Raw genomic sequence first — 20706 nt, 5'->3', positions numbered from 1 at the left:
CCACGGAGTCCCAGTTTCAAATCTCAGTTTCTTCCTTAAAGGTAAAAAAATGTTTGCCTCCATGCTCTCTGGCCTTTTTCTTTTAATTAGCCAGTAGGGGGTGCCCTTGGTCCAGCCTCGGGATTCATTTAATTGTAAGGTGGGAAAAAGAGTCATTGGTTTTCAGCCTTTGTTTTTGTAGCTGGATTTCCTTTACAACGGAAGAGTTTTTAGTTTTCCCCATTTTTGTGTTTTGGGATTCCCTCAAAGCTCAATCGGTAAAGAATCTGCCTGCAATGCAGGAGACCCAGGTTTGATTCCTGGGTGGGAATGAGGCCCTGGAAAAGGAAATGGCAACATACTGCAGTATTCTTGCCTGGAGAATCCCATGGACAGAGGAGCCTGGTGGGCTATACAGTCCATGGGGTTGCAAGAGTCAGACACGGCTTAACGACTAAGCCACCACATTTTTGTCTTTTAAGGGAGATTCTCATCATAAGGTTTATTATGCTTTCAGTAAACCTTGAGAATTTTATCTGCTGTCTAGGTTTGTTGAGATTAGTTTGCTGAAAATCTTGACAGCTTCCTGGGCTAATTTAATTCCTGCAAATCCAATGCTCACATGTCTTTTAAGCAGTAGGGTTAGGACATGAAGCTAAAATACATCTTCACAGCCATCCCTGAGGTCTATTCAGAAGAATGGGGGCATGCTGAGTACATTGGCATGCTTTAGGGGAAAGATAAAAGGAGAAAGGATCACTTAGAGGGCGACAGATTCAAGCTCTACACAACAGAGCAGGTGGACTGTAAATGTTTTTTCTGCCTTTTGAAAAAATTATTTATTTGGCTGCACTGGGTCTTGGTTGCAGCCTGTGGGGTCTTCATTATGACCCGTGGGCTTAGTTGCCCGGTGGCACGTGGGATCTTAGTTCCCCAACCAAGGGCTGACCCTACATCCCCTCCATTGGAAAGTGGAATCCTAACCACTGGACCACCAGGGAAGTCCCTTTTCTGCCTTTTTTGAAGCCAGTGGTCATCCGTGGGTACCTACTTGCCCAGGAGAGTGGGCACTGGTGGATCTCTTGCTGAGGTTTGGGGGCAGGAGGGCAGCAGGCAGCGTATCTTGGCGGACCCAGCAAGGCCTCATTTGTTCTGCCTCCACAGGTGCAGCTTTTAGCAGCCTGGCAGGAGCTGTGCCAGACCGACCTGCCCCTGGACCGGCAGCTCACTGGACTCTACGACGCCTTGCTCAGTGCTTGGCATGCACAAATCCAGTGGGCTTCGCAGGTAACAGCTCATCTGGGTTTTCAGGAGGACAGAGCCCGTGGTGCCAAGGGAGAGGCTGATGACCTTCACACCCTCAGCTCTGCTTGAAGAACCTCCCCTTATGCTGCCATCACCAGAAGGGTTAAAAGATAAGCTTCAAAACCCAAGGCAGGCAAAGCTTCAGGTCTCCATTCAAACTCTTCTTATCGCTCGTATCTGTATCTTAAATAGGATCTAATGTGACAGTGTTGCTTGCTGTTCAGCCAGGCAGCCCATGGAATTCCTGGAGGCCGTTATCTTCTGATCTAAAAGCAGGAGGCCCTTAGTCAGGTTGTGCTTGAGTGAACCAGACTTTTTTTTATCTTAATTTTGGGTAAAATTTACCTGGTCTAAAGTGAGTTTCCCTTGTTTTCACAATACACCAGGAGTTAGAGGAGCGGTATAGAGTTTTAAAGGTGCCCTCTGACTTAGGGCAGAGGTGGGACAGAGGAAATGCATTTCATTTACTTTCAGGAACTTTCCATCCTTTAATTTCTCGAATTTTCAGCCTTAAAGGGTATAAATCACTGGTCCCATGTCTTCATGCCAAGAGGTGCCCTAGATCATCTTTTTTTTTCGTCTGAGTAATGACTAACTGGGCCTGTTCATGGTGTGGCTTATTCTATTTTTTTCAAAATTCATTGTGAATCAGCCTTCAAGTGTTGGTCAGTCATTTGCAGGCATGAACTTGACGGTGGTTGGAGATGATTCCTCACCCAGGGTCACGTTGTTCAAGATTGTTGAAGCAGTCTTCTCCATCCTTGTTTCTTTCTTCTTGAACCATTCAGTCTAAAACAAACAAAAAAAAACAACCAACCAAACAAGCAAAACAAAAAACAACCTCCTGTGGAAGTTTCGTGGTTTTTATGTAATTGTCAGTTTTCAGTGACCCTGTCCATCCACACTCATTTCTGGGTCCTTGTCTGCTGCTTATATCAGGAAGATAAAGACAGTTCGTGTGCATATGTACAGATGCCCCTCAGTGTTTGAGAAAAAGGATTTCGACTTCTCACACTTCTGTTCAGGCCTCACCCCAAGTTTTGCAAGATGTGATATGTGTCCTTCAGTGCATGCTCAGTCCTGTCTGACTCTTTGCAACTGTGTGGACTGTAGCCCGCCAGGCTCCTCTGTCCATGGAAAATTCCAGGTAAGAATACTGGAGTGAAAAAAAAAAAGAATACTGGAGTGGGTTGCCACTTCCTACTCCAGGGGATCTTTCCAACCCAGGGATCGAACCCTTGTCTCTTGGTCTCTTGTGTCTCTTACATTGGCAGGCGGGTTCTTTACCACTGAGCCAGCTGGGAAGTCCCTGTAAGATACAAGTTTATGCTAATGTACACTTTTGTCCCATGGCCCATTTTCTTTTCAAAATGTGAGCAGGATACGTGACTGTCATCTCCTAAAGCTCAGTATAGCGCAGAAGAAATCCAAAGGTACCAGGGTGAATGTGTCTCTGAAGACTTTTTATCCTCAATATTTTAACATGAAAATTTCCCAACGTACAAAAAATTGGAAAGAATTGTACAGTGAACACCCATGTACCCACCCCTCCTGTGTTCTACGATGAACATTTTGCTATGTTTGCTTTATCGCAAATCTATCCATCTCTCCATGTGTCTCTCTGTTCACTGACTCATCTTATTTTTTGACTCATTTCAAAGTAAGTTGCAAACATCATTCACTTCCAAACACACGTATCATTGACTAGAGTTCAGTATTTGTTTACTGAGATTATTTTAGGTAAATTGTGAAATGTGATGATCTTAAATATGCCATTTGATTAGTTTTGACAAGCGCAGTTTAACCTAATCCCCTACCAAGGTACCGAACACAACTGTCATCCTAGAAAGTTCTCTTGTGTTTCTTCTCAGTTAGTCTCTGTACCACCATCACCGAGGGCAACCACTGTTCCATTTTTTTTCCACCATAAATTAGTTCAGCCTGTTGTAGAATTTCATGTCAATGGAATTTTACGGTGTATGTTCTTTTGTTGAGGCTTCTTTTATTCAGCCTGTTTTTGAAGATATATTCGTGTTGTGTGTATCAGTAGTTCCTTTTCGTTACTGAACGCTCTTACATGGTATGAACATATCTCAGTTTTGTTTGTTCAACCTTTTCTCAATGGACACTTGGACTGTTTCTAGTTCGGTGCGATTATAAGTAAAGCTGCTCTGAACATTGTTCTATAAGTTTTTTCGTGGATACCGCATGCTCATATCTCTTGGGTGAAGACATGGGAGAGGCGCTGCTGGGTTATAGAGTAGGTCTATATTTAGATATATAAGAAATCACACTTTTGCAAAGTGGGTGTGCTTTTGCACACTCCCACACACAAGTATGTGAGAGTTCCGATTGCTCCACATCCTTGCCATCATTAGATGTAGTCAGTCTTTTTCATCTTAGCCACTCTGGTGGGTGTGTTGTAGTATCTCACTGTGGTTTTAATTTGCATTTCCCTCATGACTAAGGGTGTTGAACTCCTTTTATCATGCTTATTGGCCACTTGTATATCTTCCTTTGTGAAGTATCTGTTCTGGTGTCCTGCCTATTTTTAAAAAAATTGGGTAACTTGCTTTTTTAATTATTGAGTTATAGAAGTTCTTTATATATTCTGGATATAAGTTCTTGATCAGATATATTTTGTAGATATTTCCTTCCAGTCTGAGCAGAAGTATTGATTTTGATGAACTTGATTTTATCATATTTTTCTTATATGGTTATTCTTTCTTTGTCCTCAGAAACTATCACCAGCCCCCAAGTTGCAAAGACATTCTTCTATGTTTTCTTCCAGATGCTTGTTGAGCTTTTACATTTAGTTCTATGGCCCATCTTGAATCAATTTTTGTATATAGTGTAAGGTGGGGCTTCCCTGGTGGCTCAGACAGTAAAGAATAAAGAAGCTGCCTGTGATGCAGGAGACCTGGGTTCAATCCCTGGGTTGGGACGATCCCTTGGAGAAGGGAATGGCTACCCACTCCAGTATTCTTGCCTGGAGAGTTCCAGTGTAAGGTAATGCCAGATTGTTTCTGCATGTGTTATTTGGGTTAATTCCATGCCCCTAGTTGTTAAGTTTGATCTTGTAGTCTTTTGAACCTTTTGGTTGTTCTTTAACCAATGGCCAAAGCATCCCTTATGCCAGATCACTTTAAAGGAAAAGGGACACCTTTGAACATGAGAGACTTGTTGGTTGGTCAGCTGAAACTGTCAGCTGTAAACATTATAGTTTCAGCTGCCCAACCAATTAGAAGGCTTTGGTTTAGAGTTGTTTAGTTTAATTCTTCCCCCGCCTCAAGTCATTTAAGTAGGAGATAAAAGTGAAATAGATACTCATTGCCTAGTCCTTTCTCACAATACGAGGGAGGAGAAGAGTCAGAATTTCTTTTTCTAGATAAGAATACTTTTCATTGTCTCCATTGGTTCCATCCTTTCTTGTAGTAAAATGTTTCTTTTGTCAAATCGGGAAGTTGGACTGGGTGATATCTAAAGATCATGGTGATTCTCTTATGTTTGGGGGATCGTGGAGGGAATATTAATACTTTGGATAGAGACAGAGGAGGGTGTGTATTGGTCAGTGTTGTGTGAAGGGAGTGGGAATATATGATGGAGAAACGCTGAATGCAAGACAGGAGTTTGGCTTTCTCTAGAAGGCAGTGAGCATCTGGAGTAGTAGTGTGAATGATGTTACTGTTTTAAGAATCACTTTGGTGTCAGACCATCATCTGTGTAGTTCCTCTGCCAAAAAGCCTTACCAAGAGGAAGTATGCAGATAAATCGAAGACCATTTTTTGAAACAACTATCCTGGACTCTTCAAAAATGTCAGTGTCATGAAAGAAAAACAGTCAGGGAGTTATTAAGAGTAAAGGAGACAAAAAGGCAATTGAATGTAATTTCACGATCTTGGATGGGATTCTGCATGATGACAAAAAAAGCTATTCAGAAGAACATTAAAAGGACAATTGAAGAGATTTGAACATGGACCGTAGCAGGTATAAGTATTACATCAAGGTTAAATTTGATTAGTTACAGTGTTGTAGTGATAAGGCTGGCCTTATTATTAGGAGATATATGCCAAAGTATTTAGTGGTAACATGTCATGATACCTGTGATTACCTTTCCAATGGTTTAGGAAGTACAGCATTTGTGGCAAAATATTAATTGTTGAATCTTGCAATATTTAAACATTTAAAGCATAAGGAAAATTCTAAATAACCTTTAAAAATAGTGAATTTGGTAATGGTACATAGGGTGAACTGATGAAGAAAGACTGAAGACAGGAAGCTATGTTTGGTCTATGATGGTGATGGTAACGTAACAAAGGCATCCAGTTAAAAAATGGGCAATTGTTAGAACCTGGTAAGTGACAAAGACCTGAAAGAAAGGAAAGTGAAAAGGGAGATTTTTATTCTGGTTGAATGGAGATGCTACTGACAGAAATAAGGAAGTTGAGAGAAACAGGTCTGAGGAGGTCAGCAGGAAAAGAATGAATTCCAATCTGGGACACTTTAAAATTCCAAGAGAGAGTGGCTCAGCTCTATGGTGATGCCTAGTAGATGGCTGGAAGCTGTCATTCAGGAAATATAAATTGGTCGTTTTGGTATTTGAGTTGAGTTAAATGCAAATTTCCTCTGTCTCTTTCTCTCAGACTCCAGCAGTGATATTTATTAAACTAAATAGGTGCTCATTGAATTCACTATGAGAATTAAAAAATTTGATCTTCTCTTTTCATAATAATCTTAAGAAAAGATATTAGCATATTTTGGCCCATGTACATGACCACCTTATAACCAGTTGCTGCCATATGATTTCAGTGGGTGCATTTGTGTTGATAGTCACATTGGTACCCCTCTTCTCTTGGGGGCGAATGAAAAAAGAGGTAATATTTACATGATATAAATGCTAGTGTTAAGTGAGTGCTGTTTTATGTACGTTGCATAATGTTTTCTAGGATCCTTCCCTTTTTATGGCTGAATAATCTGATGTGTGTATTTTCCGCATTGTGTTTATCCATTCATTTGTAGATAAACACTTGAATTGCTTCTGTCTTCTGGCTGTTTGGAATAACGCTGCTGTGAACAGGGGTGTACAAACATCTATTTGGGTCCCTGTTTTCAATTTTTTGGGGAGTATACCTCCAAGTGGAATTGCTGGATCATATAATCCTATGTTTAACATTTTGAGGAACTGCCACGTTTTCCATAGCAACTGCAACATTTTACATTCCCACCAGCCATGCATAAGAATCCAAGATCATGAGAAATTTACCCTATGTTTTCTTCTAAGAATTTTACAGCTCACTCTTTAACATGTAGGTCTCAACATTTGAGTTAATTTTTATATATGATATAAGGTAAGGATCCAACTTTTTTTTTTTTTTTGGCATGTGGATTTCCAGTTTTCTGAGCACCATTTGTCAAAAAGACTGTCCTTTTCTGATGGAATGATGTTTGGCACCCTTGTTGAAAATCATTTGACCATGTGTGTGTTTGGGCTCTCTCTTCTATTCCATTGGGCTATTTGTCTGTTTTTATGCAGATGCCACACTGTTTTGGCTATTATAGCTTTGTTGTAAATTTTGAAAATAGGAAGTATGAGATAGTCAATGTTGTTCTTTTTCAGTATTGTTTTTGCTATTTGGGGTTCCCTGAAATTCCATATGAATTTTAGAATGAGTTTTCCTGTTTCTCCCGAAAAATACTTTTGGGATTTTAATGGAGAGTGCACTCAATATATAGATGGCTTTGGGTAGTATTACTGTCTAACTCTGGAGAAGGAAATGGCATCCCACGCCAGTATTCTTGCCTGGAGAATCCCATGGACAGAGAAGCCTGGTAGGCTATAGTCCACGGGGTCGCAAGAGTCGGACACGACTGAGCGACTTCACTCACTCACTCACTCACTATCTAACTCAGTGGGTAAAGAATCTGCCTGCAATGCAGGAGATCCAGGTTTGATCCCTGGGTTGGGAAGATCTCCTGTAGAAGGAAATGACAACCCACTCCAGTATTCTTGCCTGGAGAATCCCATGGACAGAGGATTTGCAGGCTGGTCTACAAATGTGCTTCTAGATCCTCCGACTGATTCAGTGAATTGCTCTTCTTTAGTTCTATTTGTTCCCTGCCACCCACACCCTCCCTGTTTCTGCATTTCATTTTCACAGTCCTCTCTCTAGCCAGTATCTAAATACTACATGTGATAGATTTGAAAATAGTTAGGCAGACATGAAGTAGCCAGTTGTCCTGGAGGCAAGGCACAAGTCTTGCTAGTTTACTTAGCTTCTGAGCACATCCACATGGGTGCTGAGCAAAGCCTGGGCCCTGTAGCTCTTGATTGGACCACTTCCTAGCTCACAGGGATTCCTGCAGGCCATCCAGGAGTCTGCTTCATTGGAAGCTTTGCTCACTTGTGATAACACAGACGCCTCTCTCCCCCTGCAGGTCTTCAAGAACCCCCACGACGTCGTAACTGTTCTGCTGATTCAGACCCTGGGGGCCCTGGTGCCCTCTCTGCCCGTGTGCCTCAGTTCCGGCGTGGAGCGGGCAGGACCTGAGCTGGAGCTCGTCAAGCTGCTGGAGTTCTACGATGCCACCGCCCACTTCGCCAAGGGGTTGGAGATGGCCCTGCTCCCCCACGCATGTAAACATGCTTCCCTCCAGCTCTCTGACTTGCCTTCACTCACTTTTTTTGGGTGGGTTGGGAGGCCTGGGTTTGTTTGCCTTTTCCAGTGACTGGAGCAGTGTTTTACTTCTCAACAGAGAGGGAAACCTTTTCCATGAAAACATTGCCATTATGGAAATAATTGTTGCTTAATATATTTGCCTAGCTCCAGGGCTGCCTAGGCTCTTCACACGCCCTGGGGAAGTGACAGGCACTTCTGCAGGGGCTTAGAGTGTAAGCGGCAGGTGGACATTAGTGGCAGCAAGTGGGCAGCAAGTTAGGCTGGGAGGGTGGTGTCCTCTTCCTTTTAAGTCATCACAGAACCTGGGGCAAGTCAACCTAAAAAAGTAAGTTCGAGAGAAGAAGTGGATTAGAGGAGGCTTTTGCAAGGGCAGCAGCCTATTTTTAAGGGCAAGGGTGCAGTATTAGGACCAAGGGCGGCTATAAGGTACCTGGGCTTTCCCCAGATGTCGTGTGAGAGCACAGCGCTTTTTATTCCCATTTGGGCAAACAGTGCGTGGTGTGTTGCATTTTCCCAGCTGTTTCCCATCTATATTAAAAGCATCATAAAGCTTTAAGTCACACAGACCTCGTGAGGAATGCTGCTGTCAAATCAGGAAGTCGCCTCAGGAAGGCCTGCTTCTGCCATTGGGCTGCTGCGTGTCACTAACTTGGTTTATTTATTAGTTATTCTCTTTAATTACCTGCATGTGTAATACCTCGTACATTCCAGGGAGTGTGTTTGTTGTTCGAGTTCCTGATGACTCATCGGGGGTTTTTGGCACCCTTGCTGGTCAGGCCTCGGCTGTGGGAGAGGCACGGTGGATGTGGGCAGCTTCCAGGGATCTGGACATCCTTGTCCTAGTGGTTGGAGAGTGTTTAGGCCGACTGTCCTGCAGGGGCAGAGTGGAATGAAGGCAGGGCCAGAAGCAGGTTGCTTTCCTCCCACTGGTGATGTATATTGCTGAAGAAGAGAGAACCACCCTCTAAAGAACTGGATACAGAAAGTACTTTGTTAGTCAGCCATGGAAGTTTAGATTTTTCATGATTCCTATTGAGATTAAAAAAAAAAAAGTATATGTATTTTTAAATTTAAAAGTACTTCGGAAACAGACATAAAAATAAAAGAGAATAAAAATGATGCATAATCTCTTCACTCAGAGAGGCATGGGAACACTTCCTCCCAGTAGTTCATATATAGATATACATGTTCATAAATGTATATGAAATAAAGGACTTTGCAGGTAACTCAGTGGTAAAGAATCCACCTGCCAATGCTCTAGACGTGGATTCAGTCTCTGGGTTGGGAAGATCCCCTGGAGGAGGAAATTGGCAACCCAGTATTCTTGCCTGGGAAATCCCATGGACAGAGGAGCCTGGTGGGCTATAGTCCATGGGGTCGCAGAAGAGTTGGACATGACTTTGACTAAATAACAACAACATATGAAGTAGATGCATATATAAATACATACATATGCATGTTTCTTGAAAAATACTAGTTTATATGATCTTAAACTCTTTCTTTTTTGCTCACATTAATATAATGAGCATTTTTAAGTCATTAAGTATCTTCCTAAGACATGGTTTTTAATGACCATTTGATAATGATGGCTTACTTTAATTTTTTAATCCACTGTTTAGAAATAAAACTATTAAAAACAATCTTGCACATTAATTTTGGAGCCCACCTCTGATTATTCCTTGGAAGAAGTTTGAAAATTACAGTTGCTAATAAATGAAAAATTTTAAGATTTTGTCACATTTTGTTCTGTAGAAAGTTTCTGCCTCTTTACGGATTCATTTGTAGTAAATAAGGCTGCTCATTCCCCCATGCCCTAATCAGCACTAGGCTCTATTGTTTTTCCCCTTGCCAGTTTCTTAGACAGTTAACAATATATTGTTTCAATTTTCATTTCTTTGATTACTAGCCAGTTTGAAAATTATATTATAAAAAGTTATATTTTTTGTCTTGAATTGCTTAATCTTTTGCCTCTTTTTCTGTTTGAGAGTTTAATCTATTTCTGGTTAATTTATAAGGGCAATTTATTTAAAACAATGTTTTATCAAATATGTTATAAAATCAAAGCACTGTTATAAAAATTCATGATACAGTTATATCTATAACATAAGATGAAACTCTCCTATAATCCCACTAGCTGGAAATAACCACTGTTAAAAATTTGGTGTGTATTCCCAAAATATCTTACATAGGATGGATTTTTTCTCATTATCAGCTATGTTGCAGATACGTTTTCTAACTTTCTAGTTTACCTTTAAGACTTTTCTATTTTAATGTATATAGTATAACTCAAAAATATCTAAAAGGTTATACAGTAGAAAGTAAAAAAAATAATTAGTTGACTTTGTAGTTAACAAGCAATATGTTTGGAGTAGGAAATGACAACCCACTCCAGTATTCTTGGTTGGAGAATTCTGTGGACAGATGAGCCTGGTGGTACAGTCCATGGGGTCATAAAGAGTTGGACACCACTGAACATGTACACACACGTATTGGGTTTAGAAAAACCCAGAAAATACAAGGAAGGATAAAGAGCAAACTCAATCAGCTGTCCAGAAACAATATTTTGCATTATATACACACGCATATTTTGTATATGAGTGTGTCTGTATACTTAAATGCTTTTTATTTTTTATTAGTTTTTATCGGAGTATAATTGCTTTACAATGTTGTTACCTTTTTTTTTTTTTAAAGAACTACTGTCTTTTAAAAATCTTTATTTATTTATTTATTTTTGATGGAGCTGGGTCTTTGTTACTGTGTGCAGACTTTCTCTAGTTGCAGCAAGTGGGAGCCACTCTTCCTTGCGGTGGGTGTGTGGGCTTCTTGTGGCAGCTTCTCTTGTTGCAGAGCACAGGCTCTAGGGTGTGGGGGCTTCGGTAGTTGAAGTGTGTGGGCTCAGTAATTGTGGCACTTGGGCTTAGTTGCCGCGCAGCATATGGGATCTTCCTGGACCAGGAATCGAACCTGTGTCCCCTGCACTGGCAGGTGGATTCCTAACCACTGGACCACCAAGGAAGTCCTTGTTAAATGTTTTTAATACAATATTTTATTATCACTGTCACCTTCCCAGTTTTATATGGATTCAGTACTGTCATCCAGCACACAAGTTTTCCTAGTTCCACAGCAGTCTTTATAGCTGTTTCCCTACCTCTTATTAAAGTCCGCTCAGTGTACATGGATTATTTTCGGTTGTCCTTTCTCTTTAATCTCTTTTAAACTAAAACAGTCATCTCATCTTTGGTCTTTCATGACACTGATGTCTTTGAAGAATACAGGGTAGTTTTCTTGTAGAATGTCCTATAGCCTGGAATTATCTAATTGTTTCCTTGTGTTTAGATTTAGATGAAACCTTTTTAATAAGAATACTACACTGTTGATGATGTATACTTCCTATGGCATCACATCAGGAGACACATAATGTCCAATTATTGGTGGTGGGTTGGATTAATCACTTGGTAGTTATACCTGCCAGGTCACTCCATTGTAAAGTTACCTTTTCCTCTTTGTAATTAATAATTATCTATGGGGTGATATTTTGAGCCCATAGGAATATTCAGTTCCTTGAGAAACATTTACCTAATGACTTTAGCATCCATTGGTAATTCCTGCCTGAATAAACTTTTACATTGCTGATTATAAAATGGTGATATTCTAGTTCTCTCATTTCTTTTACATACATTTGCAGGCATTCTTTTGTGAGGAGATTTTTCTTCCTTTGTCTCTCTTTAATGTCACTGTAAACTTATGGATTTTTTTACTCATTGTATTATGATACATTATTTTCATTATTCAGTTTGATGCTTGAATTATTTCAGATTTGGTCGGTGGTTGCCCCTTCAGGCTGGCTCCTGCATCATTTTGACATGTTCCTATCAGCCTTAGAGTGTTTTATTGCTTTATGGCACACACAGATCCAGGAACATTTTGTACTGCCTCAGACCTGGAATCAGCCAGTTTCTCAAGGAGCTTGGTTTCTTCTAGTGGGAAATGGTATTTAGGAACCAAGATCTGGCACCATGGGTGCTTATTGTTGCTGGGCTATTATTACTTCCTAGGCCCTTTATGAACAGAGCTAGGAAATACATTTATTTTATTTATTTTTTAATTGAAGGATAAATGCTTTACAGGATTGTGTTGATTTCTGCCAAGCATCAACATGAGTCAGCCATAGGTGTATGACTCAGGGAACTCAAACCCTGGCTCAGTAACAACCTAGAGGGGTGGGATGAGGAAGGAGGTTCAAGAGGGAGGGGACATTTGTGTACCTATTTATTTATTTTTGGTTGTGCTGAGTCTGTTGCTGCATGGGCTTTTCTCTAGTTGCAGTGAGCAGGGGCTCCTCTCTAGCTGTGGTGCGCAGGCTTCTCACTGCAGGGGCTTCTCTTGTTGCAGAGCACAGGCTCTAGAGTACTCAGCCTTCAGTAGGTGTGGCACAAGGGCTCAGTAGTTACGGCTTTGGCCTCTGGAGCACAGACTCAGTAGTTGTAGTACACAGCTTATTGCTCTGCGGCATGTAGGATCCTTCCGATCAGGGATTGAACCCATGTCTCCTGTAATGGCAGGCAGATTCTTTACAACTGAGCCACCAGGGAAACCCCATATTTTTAAAAATTACCAGTTTATACTGATACTTCCAAATCAAATCCAACACCAGTAGATTTTTACCTCTTGCCATTCTCTACTGCATCTGTTCTCTCCTACAGAGAGAATCACGGTTTCCATCAGCAGTGTGTGTGTGTGTGCGCGTGCATGTGCATATGTGTGTTTCTGTGTTTTTTGTATACACATACAATTATTTTTCATGACCCTCTTATGGATAGGTCAAAAGGTATTTAATTTACTTCAGTTAAGTCGCTCAGTCGTGTCCGACTGTTTGTGACCTCGTGAATCACAGCACGCCAGGCCTCCCTGTCCATCACCAGCTCCCAGAGTTCACTCAGACTCACGTCCATGGAGTCAGTGATGCCATCCAGCCATCTCATCCTCTGTCATCCCCTTCTCCTCCTGCCCCCAATCCCTCCCAGCATCAGACTCTTTTCCAATGAGTCAACTCTTCACATGAGGTGGCCAGAGTACTGGAGTTTCAGCTTTAGCATCATTCCTTCCAAAGAAATCCCAGGGCTGATGTCCTTCAGAATGGACTTGTTGGATCTCCTTGCAGTCCAAGGGACTCTCAAGAGTCTTCTCCAACACCACAGTTCAAAAGCATCAATTCTTCGGCACTCAGCCTTCTTCACAGTCCAACTCTCACATCCATACATGACCACTGAAAAACCATAGCTTTGACTAGACGGACCTTTGTTGGCAAAGTAATGTCTCTGCTTTTCAATATGCTATCTAGGTTGGTCATAACTTTTCTTCCAAGGAGTAAGTGTCTTTTAATTTCATGGCTGCAGTCACCATCTGCAGTGATTTTGGAGCCCCAAAAAATAAAGTCTGACACTGTTTCCACTGTTTCCCCATCTATTTCCCATGGAGTGATGGGACAAGATGCCGTGATCTTAGTTTTCTGGATGTTGAGCTTTAAGCCAACTTTTTCACTCTCCTCTTTCACCTTCATCAAGAGGCTTTTTAGTTCATTCTTCACTTTCTGCCATAAGGGTGGTGTCATCTGCATATCTGAGGTTATTGATATTTCTCCCGGCAATCTTGATTCCAGCTTGTGCTTCTTCCAGCCCTGCATTTCTCATGATGTACTCTGCATATAAGTTAAATAAGCAGGGTGACAGTATACATCCTTGGCATACTCCTTTTCCTATTTGGAACCAGTCTGTTGTTCCATGTCCAGTTCTAACTGTTGCTTCCTGACCTGCATACAGATTTCTCAAGAGGCAGGTCAGGTGGTCTGGTATTCCCATCTTTTTCAGAATTTTCCAAGTTTGTTGTGATCCACACAGTCAAAGGCTTTGACATAGTCAATAAAGCAGAAATAGATGTTTTTCTGGAACTCTCTTGCTTTTTCGATGATCCAGTGGATGTTGGCAATTTGGTCTCTGGTTCCTCTGCCTTTTCTAAAACCAGCTTGAACATCAGGAAGTTCACGGTTCACATATTGCTGAAGGCTGGCTTGGAGAATTTTGAGCATTACTTTACTAGCGTGTGAGATGAGTGCAATTGTGCGGTAGTTTGAGCATTCTTTGGCATTGCCTTTCTTTGGGATTGGAATGAAAACTGACCTTTTCCAGTCCTGTGGCCACTGCTGAGTTTTCCAAATTTGCTGGCATATTGAGTGCAGCACTTTCACAGCAGCATCTTTCAGGATTTGAAATAGCTCCACTAGAATTCCATCACCTCCACTAGCTTTGTTCGTAGTGATGCTTTCTAAGGCACACTTGACTTCACATTCCAGAATGTCTGGCTCTAGGTGAGTGATCACACCATCGTGATTATCTGGGTCGTGAAGATCTTTTTTGTACAGTTCTTCTGTGTATTCTTGCCACCTCTTCTTAATATCTTCTGCTTTTGTTAGGTCCATACCATTTCTGTCCTTTATCAAGCCCATCTTTGCATGAAATGTTCCCTTGGTTAATTTACTTATTCAACTATAAATGGGCTAGTTCTAGAGTGCTATATGCTGAGGATGCCATGCTAAGCAAAACCAGACACAGTCCCTTCTCTCATACAATATATATTGCAGTGGGAAATAGCCAAATAATCTTACTAATGAGTGTATAATTACAAAGTGAGGTGAATACTTTGAATAGCAAAATGGTTGTAGGAGAAAAGTTGAATGGTCCTAAGCAGATAAAGATGATCAAGACCCTCAGACATGAACTGAGTGAGTCCTCAAGGAAGAATAGGAGTTAACCAGATGAAGAGGGTTAGGGAAGAACAAGGTCTTTCCAAACAGAAGTAGTAGCTGGTGGCCAGAGGGGAGCTTTTGAGAAACCGAGAGAAGGCTGGAGGCTAAGGGAGTTGTGAAAGAGGCCAAGGCTGTAGAAGTAATAACAAAAGTCAGTTCAGTTCAGTTGCCCAGTCGTGTCCGACTCTTTGCAACCCCATGGACTGCAGCATGTCAGGCTGCGTACAACAAAAGTAGCTGGCATTATTGAGAGCTTACACGTGTTAGACACATACTATTTTACCTAATCTCCAGTTAAGCCTATAAAATTGATGCCATTATTAACCTCATTTTACAGTTGAGGAAACAGACATTGAAAAGTTAAGTCATTTGCACCCAGTCGCCTAACAGAAAGCAAGAGAACTTCAGTTAGAAGAGCCTTCATCCTTAACTACCCTCTTTCACCTCCTGAGGTCAAGTGATGGTAGAACTTGGCAGGCTATGGAAAAGATTTTGGATCCCAGCTGAAGAGAGAATTCTTAGCAGTTGAATTACTGTGTCACAGAATATGCATGTTAAAATCTTCATGTAGTTGAATATAGGAATTTTTGTGCATATCCCGTTTCTGTAAAATCCTAGGAATGCTCCAAATGAAAATGTTCTTTGTGCAGAGCCTTTTCTCTGTAGCAGTTCTTGAACTTGACCCTGGGGAGGGTTATCATTTGAAGAGGTTCTCAATTATGATGGGTTATAGGATTAAGGGGATCCATATCTTTATTATTATTTTTAAATTTTTTATTTATTTATTTTTGGCTGCACTGGGTCTTTGTTGCTGCCCAAGGGCTTTCTCTAGTTGCGGCAAGCCTGGGGTGGGGGGCTACTCTCTAGTTGCCGTAGGTGGGCTTCTCACTGTGGTGGCTTCTCTTCATGCAGAGCATGGACTCTAGAGCACAGGCTCAGTAGTTGTGGCCCACAGGCTTAGTTGCTCCGAGGCACATGGGATCTTCCCGGACCAGCAATCAAACCCGTGACCCCTGCATTGGCAGGCCGATTCTTAACCACTGGACCACCAGGGAAGCTCCCTGAATCAGTGTCTTTAATAGCGCTTTAGGCAAATAGTACACAAAGCTCAGATTTATTAAAATATTTACTGACATGATTGTTGCAGGTTCCATGAATGGTAAAAGCAGATGAACAGAAAGTAGTCACCCCAAAGATGAAATAGGAAAAGTTCCAGTAGAGTTCCTTACACCTATTGTTTTTCACCAGTTAATTTCCAGTTCCTTGTTCATTATTGCTTTTAATTTCTGATTTCCTTGAAGATGAGCAAAACCTGGTGAAAGTCATGGAACTGGTGGATGCTGTGTATGGTCCGTACAAGCCCTACCAGCTGAAGTATGGAGACATGGAAGAGAAGTACCTTCTCATCCAGTTCAGCGAGGTGCCTCTGGTAAGGTCACAGCACTGCCGGGGCCAACTGGGCATCACTGTATCTGCCAGGCTAGGGTCGGGGTGGCTGGGATGCTTCAGAGAAGGTGGGAGCCAGCATACAGAATGCAGAGAGTGGGAACAGGTGTGTAAAACATGGGCTTTCAGCGCTTCCTGGGCTCTTGTAATCCAAATTAAAACGAGACCACAGGTCTGCTACCTGGTTTTTATTTAAAATCCCCAGTAAGGACCTCGCACCCCTCAGAGGCTTAAATCTTCTCAAGATTAAGTTGGTTTTCTCCCTGAGTCAGTCATGATTATGCAGTCTTTTGTTCAAGGCAGATATGCAAACAGACACTGGAGCGGAGCACTCAAGGATAGTGCTCTCAGGCCAGGTTCACCAGGTGGACACACCAGAGGGGAATTTCCATTGCAAATAATTAAGGCTGTCTAGTGGGAGGTGGGAGAAGGCAATGGCACCCCACTCCAGTACTCTTGCCTGGAAAATCCCATGGACGGAGGAGCCTGGTGGGCTGCAGTCCACGGGGTCACTAAGAGTCGGACACGACTGAGCGACTTCACTTTCACTTTTCACTTGCATGCATTGGACAAGGAAATGGCAACCCACTCCAGTGTTCTTGCCTGGAGAATCCCAGGGATTGGGGAGCCTGGTGGGCTGCCGTCTATGGGGTCGTGCAGAGTCGGACACGACTGAAGTGACTTAGCAGCAGCAGTGGGAGGTGAGTTGACATTGAAGAATAGATCTTACAGTAGTTCAAGTCGGCTGCCTCCTGCCATTTTTTTTCTGTTTTCTAAGGATGTCCCTAGAAAGTCTGTTCCACTCAGTTATGTTTTTGCCCCTGAAAGAAGCATGTTTTTTTTTCACCACATTCTTTTGGAGTGTGTGATACGGAGAATGCAGACCCTCACTTGAGAGCCAGAGGGAGAGCTGTTGCTGCTACTGCTAAGTCGCTTCAGTCGTGTCCGACTCTGTGCGACCCCGTAGACGGCAGCACACCAGGCTCCCCCGTCGCTGGGATTCTCCAGGCAAGAACACTGGAGTGGGTTGCCATTTCCTTGTCCAATGCATGCAAGTGAAAAGTGAAAGTGAAGTCGCTCAGTCGTGTCCGACTCTTAGTGACCCCGTGGACTGCAGCCCACCAAGCTCCTCCGTCCATGGGATTTTCCAGGCAAGAGTCCTGGAGTGGGGTGCCATTGCCTTCTCCCCAGAGGGAGAGATACCATCTTAATCACAGAAAAAGAGGAAAGAGATAAAAATATAAGGATGACTATAAGGATTTAATCATGCTTTTTGGCCAGGAGTTTATTTCTGTGATCTCACTGGCCACTTAGACTGTTCTTCACTCAGTCAGGCTCTTAAAGAGCTCTCATAGTTTGGGACTACATTTCTGATGTTCGTCGTAAGTGGTTTGACCATGAATGAGGAAATCTGGAGCTCCTCCCATCTGAATGTTGTCTATTCATTTGTTCTTCAGTCTGAGGCAGCTTTTTATTGTCTCTGCTGACCAGGAACACGGGGAAGTCATTGACTGTGTGCAGGAGCTGAGCCACTCTGTGAACAAGCTCTTTGGCCTGTCTTCTGCAGCCGTTGACAGATGCATCAGATTCACCAGCGGCCTGGGGACCTGTGGCCTGCTGACAGCCCTGAAGTCTCTCTTCGCCAAGTAAGGCTGGGGAAGTGGGATCGGGGCCAGTGGCAGGGAGATATGGCCTGCTGGTGGCCCTGAAGTCCCTCTTTGCCGAGTAAGGCTGGGAGAGTGGAGTCAGGGCCAGCCTCGTGGGAGAGTGGTGTCTCCCAGTTAAAAATGCGGATGTCCGTATTCCTGCCATGAATCCTGGAGAGGCACTTGTACCTAAGCCTAAGGGGATGTCCTTAATGATGCTAAGAACATCACAGCACATTCATTATGGTGGAGCATTTAAAGCAACCAGAATGTCCACCCATTTGGAAACGGCCAAATAAGATATGGTATATTGATACTAAGGGAGTTCCTTATGAGGCAGTTAAAGTGTTAATTCTATCTACACATAACAGCAGGGATAGATGTCAAAACATACTGTTGAAGTGAATAAAAAGTTGCAGGATACAATGTAGAGTACATTTTCTGTAGCAGGGTTCAGCAAAGCTTTTCTGCCAAGGACCAGAAGATAAGTATGGTAGGCCTTGAGGGCTTTGCAGTCAATAGAGACTTTCATAGAGAATGCTTCCCAGAAGTACAAAAGCAGCCAGAGACAACACATACCTGAGTGGATGTGGCCTTGTTCCAGTAAAACTTTGTTTACAAGAAACCAGGAGTGCCAGTTCCTATTCTGGATCCTTTTTGAAACTGTAAGTGCATTATATATTCCTATAGAATACAGGTCACCAAACTCTAGCTCATGAGCCAAGTCTGTTTTTGTAAAAGTTTTTGTAAAAGCGTTATTGGAATTCCACCAAGCCCGTTCACTTATCTGTGGCCTCTAAATCCTCCCAATGAAGTTAGAGTTGAGTAGTTAGAACAGAGACCTTGTGACTTGCAAAGCTTAATACCTGGACTTAACAGACAAAGTTCGCTAAGCCCTGATGTGAAAGGTTAGGCAAAACTCAAAACACTGATTATATTTGAGGAGAGGGAGGACTAAGTTAGTAGTCATTGGAGACTTAGCTTTGTTATTTTCTGATTCTTAAAAAGGAGAATAAATTAACACATTTCTTGTGGAATTAAAAATATAAAATAAAAAAATATATAAACATCGTGCTCAGTAGAAGAAGCCAATCAGACAGGACCTCACGTTATATGATTCCATCTATACAAAATGTCCAGAACAGGCAAATCTGTAGAGACAGACAATAGGTTAGTGGCTGCCTAGGCAGGGGATGCGGGTTCCATCCTGGGTCAGGAAGATCCCCTGGAGGAGGAAATGGCAAACCACTCCAGTATTCTTGCCTGGGAAATTGCGTAGACAAAGGAACCTGGCAGGCTGCAGTCCATGGGGTCGCAGAAGAGTCAGACGTGACTGAGCAACTACACCAAAGGGCTGGGGGGCGGGGGGGAGGCATTTGGAGGAGATGCAGGATGACTGCCAAAAGGTAACAGGGTTTCTTTTAAGGCTGATGAAGCTTGTTTTAAAGTTGATTGTGGTGATGGTTGCACAACTCTGTGACTGCATAAATGACTTGTGTGATTTGTGAATTGTAAAGGCAATAAAGCCATTAGAAGAAAGAAAGAGGGAAGACCAAAATTAAATTTACTTAGAGAAAAGAAGAGGTAAGAAATTTCAGTATAAGGCTGGATTCTCTGACCTGTGCGATTGAGGTGGAAGGGCCCTTGGGAGGTTAGATGCTTCAGTCTTTAGCTTACGGACGGATACATTCTCAGGCTCTGCAAGAGATCGTATTCTGGAATAAAGTTGCCTTGAGTCTCAAGAAATTCCTCGTACTGAACTGAATGCTCTTTTGCTGCCGTAAGTTTAGGGAGCGCTTGTCATTCCAGAAATACTGAACATGCCCCTGTGAGCTCTGAGGGCCCCGTGCTGTTGGTTACTGCCGTGGGCGGTCTGCACCTCCGAGGGCGGCTCACAGGAAGATACTGAGGGACAGGGGCCCTGCTCGCAGAGGGAGGGGGAGCGCGTGAGCCCAGACGGGACCTCCCGAGAGAGAAACATCAGCAACAGGTTTAATCAAATAAAAGTCACCTCTTTCTCTGCCACCAACCAGGATTTTGTGGATGAAATAATTCTTTTTGAGATCTAAAAATTTTATTATAACAAAAGTAAAATGCTTTCAAAAATATATATATATTTAAATACAAAAAGGTGTAAAAAAGGAAAAGTCTTCCTTCTTTCCTGCGCATATCCTTCTCCTCAGAAGTCACAACTTTTAGTCTTTTATTTAAATATATCTAGCTGCACTGGGCCTCAGTTTCGGCACGCGGGATCTTGGTTCACTGACCAGGGATTGAACCCAGGCCCCCTGCATTGGGCTCAAGGAATCTTAGCCTTCTCACTCTTCTCTCCAGACTTTAAAGAAAATTTGTTTGTTTATCACCTTTAACTGTTATGTCTTGACTCTCAGCTCTGAAAGGCGAGGAACTGGGCCTCCTTGAGCCTGGTCCTCTCATATCCTCTCCCCTCCCAGTTCTCGTTGGTGATGTTTTCATTTTTGGTTCTTCTATTGGTTACTTCAGTTCCTTCATTTTAAAAAGTAATGCAAATGCATATTAAAAATTCAAACTGGACCAAAGGATGTATGATAAAGCCAGATCACCTTCTCGAGAAGGGGAGGATTTGAAGCTACCAAAACAGCTGATATTTGTTTATGAAATTAGTCAGGGAAATAAGGGTGATACTGACTTGCCCAGGGTTCAAGTGGGACCTTGTTCAGTAGTTGGGGGGGGGGCATGGGATGGTGTTCAGGAAGGAGGAGTAGGGAGGATGAAGGATGCAGGCAGGGCAGGAGGGTCGCCTAACCTGGACTCGGCCAGGGCTGTAGAATCCATAGTTAAAGGTGGGCTGGTACAGAGTCAGGGGCGTTCT

At 42.5% G+C, this 20706-nt stretch overlaps 1 protein-coding gene across 1 annotated transcript in view; it reads left to right on the top strand.

The window, feature by feature from the left end:
- The window catches only part of COG7 (component of oligomeric golgi complex 7), a 90163-nt gene that overhangs the window by 28348 nt on the left and 41109 nt on the right, over positions 1-20706 (top strand). The window contains 4 exon segments of the mRNA NM_001083372.1: positions 1144-1266; positions 7720-7918; positions 16065-16192; positions 17701-17855. Coding sequence (NP_001076841.1) covers positions 1144-1266; positions 7720-7918; positions 16065-16192; positions 17701-17855 — 605 coding nt within the window.

This window comes from Bos taurus, chromosome 25 (assembly GCF_002263795.3).
Source record: "Bos taurus isolate L1 Dominette 01449 registration number 42190680 breed Hereford chromosome 25, ARS-UCD2.0, whole genome shotgun sequence".
Taxonomy (NCBI): Eukaryota; Metazoa; Chordata; class Mammalia; order Artiodactyla; family Bovidae; genus Bos; species Bos taurus.
Note: the sequence above shows the minus strand (reverse complement) of the source record. Positions and strands in the feature narration are given on the sequence as shown.